The 14,974-nt window shown below is 43.3% G+C and overlaps 1 protein-coding gene across 6 annotated transcripts in view; it reads left to right on the forward strand.

Annotated features, from left to right (window-relative positions):
- The window catches only part of peli3 (pellino E3 ubiquitin protein ligase family member 3), a 14,930-nt gene extending 367 nt beyond the window's left edge, over window positions 1-14,563 (forward strand). For 2 of the 6 annotated variants that reach the window (XM_037976742.1, XM_025008277.2), the window contains exons 2-9: window positions 5,402-5,602; window positions 6,501-6,630; window positions 7,017-7,056; window positions 7,261-7,511; window positions 8,458-8,559; window positions 10,402-10,629; window positions 12,368-12,556; window positions 13,772-14,563. In XM_037976742.1, coding sequence (XP_037832670.1) covers window positions 5,430-5,602; window positions 6,501-6,630; window positions 7,017-7,056; window positions 7,261-7,511; window positions 8,458-8,559; window positions 10,402-10,629; window positions 12,368-12,556; window positions 13,772-14,371 — 1,713 coding nt within the window. In that variant the 5' untranslated portion in view covers window positions 5,402-5,429 and the 3' untranslated portion in view covers window positions 14,372-14,563. Of the gene's footprint in view, window positions 1-68; window positions 173-5,401; window positions 5,603-6,500; window positions 6,631-7,016; window positions 7,057-7,260; window positions 7,512-8,457; window positions 8,560-10,401; window positions 10,630-12,367; window positions 12,557-13,771 lie in introns of those variants that run through there. The other 4 variants (XM_025008278.2, XM_025008279.2, XM_025008275.2 and 1 more) reach the window with 3 other exon arrangements.
- The last annotated feature ends 411 nt before the right edge of the window (window positions 14,564-14,974 follow it).

Below are 14,974 nucleotides of genomic sequence, written 5' to 3' on the forward strand. Positions count from 1 at the left end.
GGGGGGGGCGGCGGGGCCGGGGGGGCCGGCGGGCGGGGCGGGCTCTTTGTTGGCGGACGGTCCTCAGCTCCGTCCCCCCGTCCGCAGTGGGGGGCTCTCCGCGGTGTGGCATGACGAGTGAGGAGGGGAGGGGGGCAGAGAAGAGGGGCGACGGTGAAGCTCCGCATCACGGGTGAGCTCGTGTGTTTACGGGGTTTGTGCGCGCGCGCTCGCCGCTACGTTTACCTGTAGTTCATTTGACAAACTACAGACCTGCTCGAACGAGACCCGAGGGTCTGCGTCCTGGACAGGCAGAAACCGGGGAGACCAGGTCGGCCGGCGGGGGTTCGGAACCGGTCCGGCTCCCTGTGGCGCAGGAACGCAGCCCGCCGTGGTAGTTAGATGATCTTCTAGATGCTTCCAGGATGTTCGGAGGAGAGGACGGGAGCTGTTGTGATCCAGCAGTGTGCTGAGTAATGAGTCATTTAGCTGCTGCTGCTGCTGCTGCTGCTGCTGGGAGAGGACCGGTGAACTCACAAATAAATCATAAATCCTCAGCTGGGGGACACTGCTGCGGCACGCCGGGTCAGTGCCAAAACATGCCTCTGTAGGTGTGTGGAACCCCGACATGGGTCCCACACTGCTGCAGAGAAATCACGGCAGGACAAACTGTCTGCAACACCCAGCTTTAGCTCAGGAATGGTGCTAAACGTCAGTTGTTTGTCTGTTAGCAAAATATCTCTTAACCCACTGGGCGCATTTTGCTGAAACTCCCACAAAGTAATCACTGGATGTGCGTCTGCAGCTGATTACTTTTTGGAGCCGACCCGATTCAAGATGGCCGCCACAGCCAGCTAAACTTAAAAGCCATAAAAATGGCTACAACTCAGTAGATTTTACAGATGTTGACCTAAGATTTGACCTGGTGGTAGCCGAGACTGATACCAACACATACTCTGAGTGCTAACAGACTGTGCAAGACCTTAATTTAAAAATTCCTATTTAATATTTGGATGGAGTCAGCTCTGTCTGTCAGCAAAATATCTCAGGAACCACTGGACAGATTTATAATGAAACCTATAGAAAATAATCACTGGATGTACATCTACAACTGAGTCAATCTAATTCAAGATGGCTGCCGCAGCTAAGTAATCTTAGAAAGCTCAGAAACAGCTAGAATTCATTCAGTTGTGCGGATACTGTAAAAGCTGTTGTGGTAGTAGCTGAGAGTCGTTCACAGCGCAAAGTCCGTGTGCAACTTTAACTGTTGGAGACAACCGTGTCTGTTAGCAAAATATCTCATGAGACTTCTGGACTGATGTTAATGAAACTTTGAGAAAGTAATCGCTGAATGCACGTCTTCGACGGATTAGCTTTTAGAGACAGCCAAATTCAAGATGGCTGCTGCAGGAAATCAATGCTAGCCAACACTAAAATGGTTAAAACTCAGTCAGTTTTAGGTGTATTGAGCTAAAATTTGATGTGGTAGTAGCTGAGGGTCATTTCCAACATGTAGTCTGAGCGCTGCATCTCTTAATACCACATGAGGTCGTGCCTAACATTGTTTTCGAGGTCTGACCAAAACGGCTACAACAATATCATTTCTAAACATAAGAAGGTCTTAGTTTGAAACGCCAGCATGAAAGGCGGCGGGTGACATGCATTCCTTTAAGGAACGATAGAATCATAAAGAACATTTACACGTTGAGCGTTTTGTGTATTTATTCAGTCATGTTTGGGGGAAAAATCCAGGAAAGAGGACTAAAAGGAGTCCACAGTAACTGTGTTAAAACCTGTTCCATGTATCTCATGTTTGACGGCCACATCGGACCCACTTTAAAAAAAAAGAAAAGAAAACAGTTCGTATGTTCTTACAAATTCATTTTAGGATTGTTCAGGAACATGGTGGCAAAGCCAAAGGTATCCATGGTAACAGCTTTCTGGTATTATTTATAAATATATACACGGCAAATAAAGAACAAACTAATAATAGGTGCTCTGCTGTTCTTGTGAAAATGGAAATATGTTTTGACAGTCAAAGATCACTGCGGTTCCGCAGCCTCGGGTTATTTTAAGAGTCCACGAGAAGATATATGCTGAAATGTTAAACAGATGCACATATTAGCCAATGTAATGTATAAAATACTCAAAGTGCTTTATGTTTATTTAGTATAATAACCTTTAAATCAAACCAGAGATTCTCAGTTGACTGGACCATTGCAGGACCTTTAACTGGTTCTCCTGGAGTGTTTAGGGTCATTGTTTGTGTTATCTGGCCAGTTTCACAGATCCTGCTTCTAAAAAAAACTTCCCCACAGGTTCCTGCAGTCGCCATTCTCGTCTTTTTCTTCTCGATGTGTTTGTATTGTTAAAGGATCTCTCCAATCCAGCTTGTATATGTAGGTGGAGCTGCAGTATCAGCCTCCTGGCCAGCAGAGCTGTGAACGTTGTTAAGTCCGTTTTAGCAGGAGAGAAAGTAAGTGAATTAGGCTGTACTCCAAACAAAGCAGGTGAAGTATTAGGAGCAATATCCTCTCTTGTTACATTAGACAATGTAAGAAAAACTTCAGACCAGAATCTCTTCATGTAGCTCTGAAACATGTGAGGAATCTGCTGAGGCCTGTTGGCTCCGTTCACACAGAGGGAACTCTGTGTCAAATGGTTTTATGAGCCTGGCTTTGGTGTCGTGAGCTCAGTGAATCTAACATTGTGTGAAAGATTAAAGATCTGTGGACCCTCTTTAAAACCTCATCTGAAATCAACATACAGTTCTGAACAGAGTGGCAGGATTTGCAAGGTTAAAAATATGTAAATATATGGAAGAAATCCCTCCTCTCAGTGAGGGGAGAGGCTGCAGAAACACTTTAAAATCAGAGGTTAGGAATTCTGGGGATGAGCTGCAGACATAATGTCGAGCTTGGAGGTATTTGAAAAAAAAAAAGTATTTTAGGGAGAGAAAACTTATTTATTAGATGTTGAAAAGAAGCAAAAGTAGAATCAACATACAAATCTCTCCAGGTTTTTATACCTAACCGAGCCCATATAGAGAAAGAGTTATCCAATAAGGATAAAGGAAAAATATGATTCTCTGTGAGCGGCGCTCCAGCGGAGTATTTGCAGCCAAAATGGCGTCTAAATTAAACCCATATTTTAATCCAGGCGGCTACTATCACATTCTTAGTGTAACTAGAAGTAGAGGAGTGAAGAGGTGAGTAGAGGAAGGCTTTCAATGCTGCCAGAGGAGCAGAATCTGCTTCCATAACCACCCATGATGGGAGGAATTCATTCTCCTCAGACTGAACCCATAAATTCAGATTTTCTTTATATTAGTTGTCCTGTAGTTGTAGAAGAGGTTAGGTAGAACCATTCCACCAGAGCTTTGGGCCTCTGTAAGACTCGATGGTGCAGCCTGGGTGGTAGACTCAGTTTATAAACCATAAGGAAAGAAAGCTAAAGGGAAAAAAATTGTAATAAATATAAAAAGTGTGGAAAGATTTTAATTTTGACAAGATTAATTCTAGTGGACACATAAACACGTGGTTGAGAGCATCACTTGAAATCGTGTTTAGTTTGTGTAAGCGTCCAGTGTATAAAAAGTCTCAGGTAGAGTAGTTGTGGAGGGGCTGTAAACCACATTAAATGCTTTTCAGAGATTAAAAAATGAGTCTGCAAAAGGCACGTAGGGATATAACTGAGGGTCAAGCTTCTTCTAAGTGCCTGGCAAGTAACTTAGTTAGCAGTTTGAGGTCAACATTTAACAGGCTGATGGGATTATATGAACTGGATGTTAATGAGTCTTTAGCCTTTTTCAAAATCAACAAGATAACGTCTGGTTCAAGCTTTGGAGGAGCATGTCTGTATTTAAAAACTCAACAAACATCTCTAATAGGAACGGGGCCAGCTGCTTCCAAAAGGTTTTGTAGAATTCAGATCGGAAGTCGTCTGGACCTGATCTTTTACTGCTTTGTAAAGATTTGACTGCAGTCTTGAGCTCTATTGCTGTTACCGGACGGACCAGCTCCGTGGCCAGATTCTGCTCCAGAGCAGGAGGGTTAACGCCTCTGAGGAGGGAGATCAGGTCTGCAGAAACATAAGAACAATCAGATGAGTTCAGCCACTTTTAAAATTCTGCAAAACCTATATTCATTTCCAACGGATCTGATGTTACTCCTGCGCCGGTTTAAACTTGAGGCATCGACTGGGATGCAGATATGTGTTGCAGCTGATGAGCCAGCGATGTACTTGTTCCTTTGTTCATGAAATTTGGTCTCAAAGTGAGTAAATGTTCAGTGATCAGATCATGTTCAGCTTGCAAAGACATTAATTCTTTATACGTACCTGGCTGTTTGGAAGTTGCGTATAAAGTATCTGAAGACCCACTACGCTCAGATAGTCTGGCTAGTTTCTCTCTTCTAGATATTTTTTGACGGGCTCGATAAGAAATAATCTCCCCTCTTATAAAAATCTTCTCACAACATGAAAGCTGTGACCTCTGGAGTCTTATTAACCTGAAAGAAAAAACTGATTCTCCACCTACATGAATGGGACAATTCCCTTATTAAACAAACAAACAACAAAAAAAACCAATAAACCTCAGATATTTTTTAATTTATTGACTCTTGTTGGTTCAAGTAGATCTTACAGTGCTGCTGTGTGTCCAGGTGTTCATTTTTCAAGCCGTTTAGCTGTAATCAGGTGTTTCATGCGTCAAAGAGAGCTCATGTAACGCCATGATTGTGTGCCATGGAGTAGACCTGGCTTAAAGCCCCACGTTGCTGGTTCGCAGATTCTGGTTTTAAAAATATATCACGATAGCTCCGATAAACCAGGTCCTGCTGGCTTCAACTCCCAACAACCACAGAAGGCGAGCACACTTGGTTTAGTATTTTAAATAAATGTTTATGATCAGCATTCATAGCAGAAATAGGTATAATTCAGTCAGTTTTACAGATATTGAGCTGAAATTTGACATGGCAGCAGCTGAGAGACATTCACTACATGAAAACCCACATGGCATTATTTTCAAGGTTTAACTAAAACGACTACAACTCCGTCATTTCTCATCAGAAGGTAATTTTAGTTTAAAACTCTGGCATGATAGGTGGCAAGTTATTACATGAAATTCTTTAAGGGATGCTAGGCCTTGATTTTTAATCCAATACTGAAAAATATTTATTTTTATGTTTGCTGACTCTCCTTGAAGGGATATCCTTGTTACTGAGGATACAGTCTTGGGTTATTTTAGCTGAAGATTTTAGACGTGTTATTGGACTGGAACAGTGTTTAAATTGCTGGTAAAGGCTGGCAGTAAAAACCTCATCTGGTGCTAGCTTAAATGGGATTTCTAGTTCTTGTACAGCAGTCTGAAATGTAAAATGAAAGGTAGTTTTATTTTCTCTCTGTGCGTCTGTCTGACCCTCAGCAGTGAGCCCCAGTTGTGGCCGGTGGGCATGGTTTTAAAGGGTAGCTCAGAGGCACTGTGTCCCCCCCCATCTCTGGAGCTGCGTCCGTCCTGCAACAAGAGCCAGTCCTCACCTCCTTTGGACTCCAGCTCACAGCCACACAACGGAGTATTTCCTGAGGACAAGGAGCCGGTCAAGTACGGCGAACTGATCATTCTGGGGTGAGCTAACTTTGGCTTGTTGGGTTTTTTTGGTTCAGTAATTTCTGTAATCAAGCTTGAATGAATCGACTGAACAGTTGACCACCAAAGAATAAATACCAGGAACATGTATTTTCCTTTTTGAGTAAAATCACTTTCATTCATTGGTTCCACCTTCACAAATGTCTTAATGTTGGTTATCTAACACTACCTGTATGTTCACTGTGTGAACGCTGACTCAGTATTGTTTATAGTACTGAACATTTTTTAGATTCTAACTCCTCCTTCAGCTAGTTCAGCCAGCCTTTTGTCTCCTTATGTGTCCCTATGCATTGTCTTTGTGTCCTAATAAAACAATACAGTCATGTTCAGTGTATTATTCAATATCAGTTAGTACAAAAGTTGTCTTTTTAGGGAAATCAGCAGATTGTGTTGTGTCTTTACTTTGGCACAGTCCCCCGTTTCAAGCAAGTCAGAGACAATGGTGGAAAATAACAATTCCCTTTTAACAGGAAAAAAAAACCTTCAGCAGAATCAGAATCAGGATTGGTGGCCATGTGCCTTGACTGGCTGGGGATTGAGAATATAAATATTTTTCTATAGCACACTGGTGATCATTGATCGACAGTGACAATAAATAATTGCTTGCCTAAACGGCTGTACTATTTAGGCACTTAAAAGCAATGCTAAAGTTTTATTCAAAACCGTTTTCTGAGCAAGCACATCACAAGTTGCATTTACCACCAGGCAAATGGAGGCAGGAACATTGAACTGTAAATGTTTCTGGGCTGAATTTCTGCCTGGGATAAGTTTTAACCTGGGTAATTTCTTTAGATTTTGGTTCCTACAGTTGAAATAGAAAAGATGACAAAAAAAAAACAAAATCCTACAGTTATAACTTTGTTCTTGTTCTTCACAGGCACAATGGGTCGCTGGCCAATGGAGACAAAGGTCGTAGGAGAAGTCGCCTTGCCCTTTTCAAGAGACCTAAAGCCAATGGGGTCAAACCTGATGTCATCCATAATGTCTCCACACCACTGGTGTCAAAGGTTAGAGTTTAGTTTTCTCTTTTCTTAAAGGGCAAGTATCAGGAGTTGTACATATTTTACTTTTAAATGGTGTCAGAGTTGTTGCTCCCAATAGTAACGATCATTTCCATGTTTGCTGGTGAGAAATAGTTTTTTCAAAAAGCATTTGACAAAAAAAACCCAACAACCTCAAAACAAGCACGCGTCAACCATGCACGGTGCTGAAAGTGATGACGTCACATGGGGCACAGGTGCAAAGAGTACTAAAATAATGTACTCAAGCGAAAGTACAAGTTCATATCTGCCTGGTTTCACTCCATGGCAGTTGGACAAAGAGCCCACTGAGTGGGCGGAGTTTGTACACGATCTCTATTGGTTTCTTTAACAAGGAATCTCCTCCTTTGCAGCATGCCATCAGTTCTAGCCGACTCATAGACCAGCTGACCAGTAAGGTACAGATCCAGTCACTGCAGGTGTGATGGTGCACATTTCTGTCTCCTCCTGGTTTTAATTGACATGTTTCCGTTCACATTTTTTACTCAGTAACACAAAAGCTGCAGTCCTTCTGGACATTCTGTACCTGTGAGCTGCTTTCGTCAACCCCTAAAGGCCTCCTTCTTCAGCTTGGTCCTTTGGTTTCTGCTGCAACAGGCGCCAAAGACCTTCTAGAAACATCTGCTGGAAGCTGCATCTGCAGTAGAGGCCTTGAACACGGCCCATTTGGATTCCATTTCCCCGATCTGCTCTGGAGTTCGGAGATCTCATGGACAGCGCCCTCTACCATATATTCCCCACTCCCAGTTTACCCGTACTGTTTGTTTGGGTTTACCAACTCTGTGTGGCAGTCTCCCTCACCACCCGGTGGTGATCAGTTGACGGCTCTGCTGCTCTCCGTCCAAGACGTAAGGCCCCAGATCTGATGGAACGACTACAGAATCAAATCATTGACATTTGGCCTAAGTTGGCCTTGTATGAAGTGCACTTATAGACCACCCGAAGCTCACACACGGTCTTCGTTACAGACAGTCGATGCTTAACACAAAGGTCCAATAACAAAACACTACTTTGGTTCAGATCAGGGATGCCGTTCCTCTGAATCAGCCCCATTCAGGTTACTCTGTCATTGTCCACATGACATGACAATCAGTTTATTGATTCGGCATGTTCCTTTTAGAATGGTCTTTTATGTTGACAAAACAATTCAATTTCTGTAATATTCTACTAAACAATAGGCCACTGGACTCCATTCGTCCCCTATGATGTGTCATCACACCTTACATTTCATATATATCTGCCTCCACAGGCTCGGGATGTCAGGAAAGCACGTTTTTAAATTACTTACCTGCTTTTAAAAAGTTGAAAAGGGCTGATTGTGATTTATTTATGTTACTAACCAACGTTACCAACAATAGTATGATTTCTGGCATCAAAAGATGAGTAAATTTGGGCTTCAAGCTGACATGTTATTGTACTGGAATAAAACCAAAGCTGGTGTACAAATAAAACCACCTGTAATATTTAAGGCAGTCTTTGTGGAAATGTTCACATCCTGGTGTTAACATTTAGCTCAAATGGCTATTACGAGCAGTTACAGCTGCTTTTATGAGTGACAGTAGTAAAAGGTTCTGATTTAAATGTGACACACATTTTAAGTTGACTGTTTTCTACGTTGAATTATTCATTAAAAGTGAAATTCCTTCACGGTGTGTGTATATTTCATTCCAGGGCAGTGTGAGTTACAGTGCAGCTATCTGTCAAGAACAGTTTGTGCTCTGGATAGGATTTTTCTGATGGCCTTGCTTTTAGCTCTCCTCCCCATGTGACTAACGCTGTCTTCTCCATTGGCAGGCGCTCAGCAACAAAAGCCAGCACAGCATCTCCTACACACTGTCACGGAGCCACTCTGTCATCGTGGACTACACACATGACATCAACACAGACATGTTTCAGGTTTGTGTCTGCGTGCACGCACACACATACCTACACACACACATACAGACATCCAGACATGCACATCGAGCGTTCTTAGGCCTTGTCCACGGAAATGCTGTTTTTCCAAAAAAACAGTCTTTATATTTGCCCGTTCTAAAAATATAATTGTACTCGTTACATCTTGTCTAGAAATGTTTTCAGCCACATGGAAACACACAAAGAAAATGGCCCATAATGTTCTAACAGCTATGCCAGGCGCTGTAACGCTGCCACGAAAACACACCAGAAGCAGGAAACAAGGCGCGGAGCACGCACATGGAGCTTGCACGTTGGGTACGAACTGTAAACACAACAGGGAGAAAAAGACGAGGATGGCGTAAAACAAGAAGGGCGTGGTGACGAACAGGAACTTCTACTTTGTGTCACTTTAAACTACAAAACTCTAAAGTCCAGGACAGTGCTGACTGGGAGTCAGTCAGTCCAAATAACGAGCCCAGTATAGTATATTTCCCTTTCTTTTAATGTGTACTTGATGTATATTGTAGCTCTTTTTTTTAACATTTGCTTTAATATTGTTGACACTTCACTAAAGTAAAAAAACCTTTTTGGGCCTTAGATTATAAGGTGTAATATTAAGGGGTTTTGGCTCTGTTCTATTTAAAGCTATGTTATTATTCATCAGCTGACTGTGTTCACTGAAGCTTTCAAAGGTTCTGCTGAAGCTGAGCAGTTTGCATCTGCAACACAAACATAAGCAATCTCTCATTATTGTTACGTAGCTCATGCTTGGGGCTGTAGGTCATGTTAAAGGTGAGACCAGAACCGTTTCAGAAGGTTTTGTTTTGTCCATCCACACAAAAACACAAGGGAAGCGTTTCAAAAAACATCATTTTAAGGCTCCTAAAATGCTGTTTTTGTGTGTTTGCAAGACTAAAATGATAAAAACAAACAAACAAACAAAATCTTTGCATATTTAAAAAACACCAATTCTATGTGGGCTGGGCTTTATATAGAAATACAGAACATTTTGAGGCAAAAAGAGGCAAGAAAATCATTAAAAACGTGAATATCTTAATTGCTTGTTAAGTGAAACAGTCACACTTCTGACAGAAGCTCCTGTGATTTACACAGGAACTAGAAAAATGATCGGCTGAAATAGGAGTTAGGCAGATTTGGCCCATAGACACATTTTAGTACTGGGCCTTGTGTCACCGCCTTCTGGCTTGATACAAAAGTCCCTCCTGAACACACCCCCAACCCACGAGCAAGCTGTGACGCTGTCAATCACAGCATCACATGACACTTTTCCTACAGCCTCAAAAATCCTCCTCTACGGTGGCCTCAACTTCCAGCTTCCAGCCCTGTCTCTAGTTATTATATATATCGATGGCGGTGACACGTGGCCTATCAACATAAACTGTATTTTTATGGTTTAAATAGGGAGACAGCTTATAAAAAGACACAAAAAGAAGAAATGTCAGGCCTTACACAAAAAATGACAGCAGATAAACAGTATATGGAGGTTGTGTCTTTAGGAAATAGGGAACAAGTCCACCAAAGACACAGGGTCTGTGGTACAATGTTTACAACAATGTGAATATTTGCAGCCACTGGAAACAGCTGAGGGAGCCATTTTACTGATAACCGATAAAATCCACTTGCATTGCTGTTTGTCGTTGAGGTCATTTCAAAGGAGTCTTCGCTCTGCGTGGCAGTAACAGTTGGTTGACATGTCCAACAAGTGCCTGCACACAAACTGTTCTTCACACTCCTCCCTGACACATCCACAGAGCGATGTCAGCTCGTTTGGCTTGTGGCTGGACGATGACCACGCTCTCCTCTCTTTCCTGGCCGTCTCAGATTGGCAGGTCCACAGAGAGCATGATCGACTTCGTGGTTACGGATACGGCGGGCAGCATCAACGGTCACGGCGGGGGTGCGGCAGTGGAGGGCGGAGGGGGCGGAGGTCAGTCGGCCCAGAGCACCATCTCCCGCTACGCCTGCCGCATCATGTGTGAACGCAGCGCTCCCTACACGGCTCGCATCTACGCCGCCGGCTTCGACTCCTCCAAAAACATCTTCCTAGGGGTGAGATCTCTGTCCTCCGGGTGCCTCGTATTTTCTGAAAAAAGTCGAAGGGGAAGCGGTAACCATGGTGCGAGTGACAGCAGGGACGGTTGTGCCTCCCACACGTGGGACACTGTTGCTGCAGGGATGAGTGTCGGTACATGTGACAGTCGCAGTCAGAAGTTAGCATCCGCTCATCATGGGCATGAACGCCAGATTCATTTCAAGCTGTTAATAGTTTATTCTCACCTTTGTTTTCCAGGGTGGAACGATTCTACAACAACTGCACTGACTTTTTTCAAAACAAGGATTGGATGCACAAGTTTGAACTTAGTGTGGGTTTTCTCTAATCCACACAGGGTCAGAATTATACATGCAGGCAGAAATATACCTTAATCCTTTAATAGGCGGTGCTGGAATGTCTTTTAACTTGATGAGGCCAAGGCCTCCTAACTTCTCCTTAATGATCATGATTGACTGAAGCTGGTAGTTTCTGTTTGCCAGCATAAAAACAATTTGTTTGTCAACACTCACAACAACAGGAAAAGTCCAAGGAACTCGGAGAAGATCTGAGGAGTAGAAATTGGTTGGGATGTTTGGGACCAACCCAGAAACCACCAAGCTTTAAGCCCGCCATGAACTGGAAACAGCAAATGGTCAAATGGCAGCCAGAATTCTGTGAATTGTGTGATTCCTCATGGTTATGTGTTTTATGTATTTGGTCTTGCATTTTGGATTTGTTGTGTGCTTTCTGCTGCTGTGTTGGCCAGGTCATTCTTGGAAAAGAGGTTTTTATTATCAATGAGTCATTTTTTTTCTGGTTAAATAAAGGATACTACTACTTAGAGGCTTGATGATGGATACAAAAAGCCTGTGGTCCATTTGCAGCATTTATCCAAATATAATTGAGGGTGTATAGATGTATTTGAGCCTGTATGCATAACTTTGACCCTGTGTGGATTAGAAAATCCATAATAAATTCACTCTTGTGCACCCAGTTCTTGTTTTTAAAACCCACTGAGCTTGTATATGTTGTATAATCCTTACATCGTGGAAAAAGAGGTTTAAATTAATCATTAAAAACCTGTAATTAATTTGACACTCATGCCCATGATGAGTGAATGGAAAACCTTTACTACAAATGTAAGAAGTGTTCAGTGTACTATATGGTACGGTGCTGTGGCGTAACCATCTCACTGTTTCTGTGAATGTGGTGTTTTGTTCTCCCGTGTTTCTGCGGCGTTCAGCAGCATCTTCTCGTCTCGGCTCATGAGCCCTCAGTAATGTCTGAATGTCAGCATCTAGCCTCGCTCTCACCCACCCTCTTCAGTGTCGTCTTCTTCCTGCTAGTTGCTCTCTGGTGGTCTTCTCTGGCTCAGATCTGGCAAACTGCATTCAAACTTCTGACGGCAACTGTGTGTTCCAGGAATAAATCATGAACTTCACATGTAAACCTACAGCACAAGACAGGACTAAAAAAAAAAATTCTGAATTTGCCAAGACGCGTAGTAAAATCCAAAACAGGATGACAGGAGATAAACACTGTTGTGTTGTTGCAGAATTGCCTTTATTATAGAGTGAATTTTTTTGTAACAGGCCAGAAATTAGTTTATTCTTAGATAAACAGGAAGTGTTATAGGTCAGTGCAGCAGCAGCAAAAGATAAAGCAATGGTTGCTGTTTTCCATGCCCTCTATTATCCCTGGTCTCTTTATCAATAATCTAACATTTGTCAGACTCTGTGTGTGTGTGATTCTCAGGAACGAGCTGCCAAATGGAGAACATCAGACGGTTTGATGGACGGCCTCACCACCAATGGGGTGCTGGTGATGCACCCAGCAGGAGAGTTTGTTTCTGAAGCAGCTCCCGGCGTCTGGAGGGAGATCTCAGTCTGTGGCAACATCTTCGCCCTGAGGGAGACCCGCTCCGCCCAGCAGAGGGGTAAACTGGTAAGATGGCCTGGGCTGGCAGGAGCCCTTTGTTCACTTCTACTTAGATAAACAATGACAGGATACATCTGCTTAGTATTCATTTAACGAAAACTTAACCAAAAGGAAGCAGCAGTATGTAAATAAAGGCCTAGTAATCTTTGATGGGATGCTTATCACCCTCATTATTTCATGGCAGAGTTTTAGACTGAGATCATCTTGTGATGAGTTGTTGTTTTAATCCAACCTTAAAAATAACTTTATGCGTGAGATGTTTAAAGTATGTATTATGAATGACTCTCAGCTACGACTACACAAAATGTCTGCATAATATCTGCAGAATTGACTAAATTATAGCCATTTTTGTGTTTTACAAGGTGAGCTGGCTGTGGCAGTCATTTTGAATTGGCTCCAAAGGTTAATGAATGGTAGATGTACATCCAGTGATTACTTTCTGCAAGTTAGATTTCATCCAGTAGTTCACAAGTACAGGAACAATTACTTTGTTTTAAGCATCAAACAAATAATTACAACTAAAAAAGTTATATTTTAACAAATGGCAGCAAAGTACGGACTTTGTGAATCAACCGAAATAAACACCTGAAAAAAATATTTCAAGTGTTTTTTAATTTTGGATACAAAACATAATACAGTCAGCCTACAGGAGGTGCTCGATTTATTTCTCCTGCAGCAGAACTTGTTTTGATCCTTCACAATAAGAGTCTCAAATACAGATTGTTGACCTCTAAATACTCTCAAAGTTCTGGGTGGTCTCGGCTGCAGCAGGATTTGTTTTACAGAAAAACAACGCTCAGTGTGTATGTTTTTAGACTCCTACTGGGAAGGATGGATCCGCAGCAGAACTTGGACTGGTTTGGAGAAATTACTGGATGTTATTTTTGTAGTTAACCCAGTAAAAGGGACCTGTAACCCTCAGAAACAGTAATAATAAATACAGCTGGGTTCAGGAGCACAATGAGATTCACTTCGTCTGACTTAGTTTTGAAAGACAATCTTTTTCTCAACCTGTCGATGTTAATCTTAACATTGTGACTTTATTGTTCAAAACTGGGAGACCAAAAAAATACATCTTCGTCCTCAGTTTTTTTCCTTCTTCTGACTGACTCTAAACGGTAAATACTGATGGGATGGTTGCTGAAAGGGAAAACAAGCCTTTGTATGTCATAATGCTTTTATTCCCCCTCCCTTTCCTGTCTGTCTCTGCTCTCATTCGAGGTGGAAAACGAGTCAAACACCCTCCAGGACGGTTCTCTGATCGACCTGTGCGGGGCCACCCTGCTCTGGAGGACGTCGGCTGGACTGCGTCATATTCCCACCCTCAAGCAGCTGGAGTCCCTGCGGCAGGAGCTGAACGCTGCCAGGCCTCAGTGCCCCGTGGGCTTCAACACCCTGGCCTTCCCCAGCCTGGCGCAGCGGGAGATCGTCGACAAGAAGCAGCCCTGGGTCTACGTTAACTGCGGCCACGTGCACGGCTACCACAACTGGGGCTACCGCAAGGAAAAGGGACACAGCAGCTCGGGGGGCACGGCCCCAGTCGGCACCGGCGAGCGGGAGTGTCCCATGTGCAGGAGGGTGGGCCCCTACGTGCCTTTGTGGTTAGGCTGCGAGGGCGGATTGTACTTGGATGCGGGGCCCCCCACTCATGCTTTCTGCCCCTGCGGGCACGTGTGCTCAGAAAAGACAGTGGTGGGGTGGAGCCAGATCCCATTACCCCACGGTACGCATGCCTTCCATGCTGCCTGCCCCTTCTGTGGGACCTGGCTGACAGGGGAGCAGGGCCACGTCAAACTCATCTTCCAGGGCCCCGTCGACTGAGACGGGACAGCATTTTAAAGAACTCGCTGACTGAGGGCTAGACAGGAACGGAAACAGGAATGTGTGACGGGGGCAAGTCCAGGAGAGTGACGTCGTGAAACTAACAGCAATAGGAGATGCCAAGGCTTCGGATGGGGGGAAAACAAGAGGGTTTCGGAAATAAATATGTAAATAAATAGTGTTGAATTGAAACATGCCTTCAGTTATCATTTCTGTACCTGACAGGCTGAACTGCTTGACATCAGTCCACACCGTCATAAAGACAAGACCCAATGTATCCACCCCCCAACAGATATCTTTTGGTTTTGACTCTTGGTCGCGCTTGCTGTACACATTTCAGATCATCAAACAGATGTTAATGTCAGATAAAGATATTCTAAGGAAATACAAATGCAGTTTTTAAACAATTATTTCAGTTATTATGGGAAAAGGCTAACCAAACCAAAAAGTAACTGGCCCCTGGTTGTGATCCTCATCATCTGCAATCAAGTGTTTGTAACAACTGATGATGAGTCTTTTCACATCTCTGTTTTCTGCTTTGAAGCTGTAAGGTAGAGTAGAAGGTCCCTGAACTGCACCAGAGCCTGAGAACAGAGGGCCTGA

This window comes from Kryptolebias marmoratus, linkage group LG7 (genome assembly GCF_001649575.2).
Source record: "Kryptolebias marmoratus isolate JLee-2015 linkage group LG7, ASM164957v2, whole genome shotgun sequence".
Lineage (NCBI taxonomy): Eukaryota > Metazoa > Chordata > Actinopteri > Cyprinodontiformes > Rivulidae > Kryptolebias > Kryptolebias marmoratus.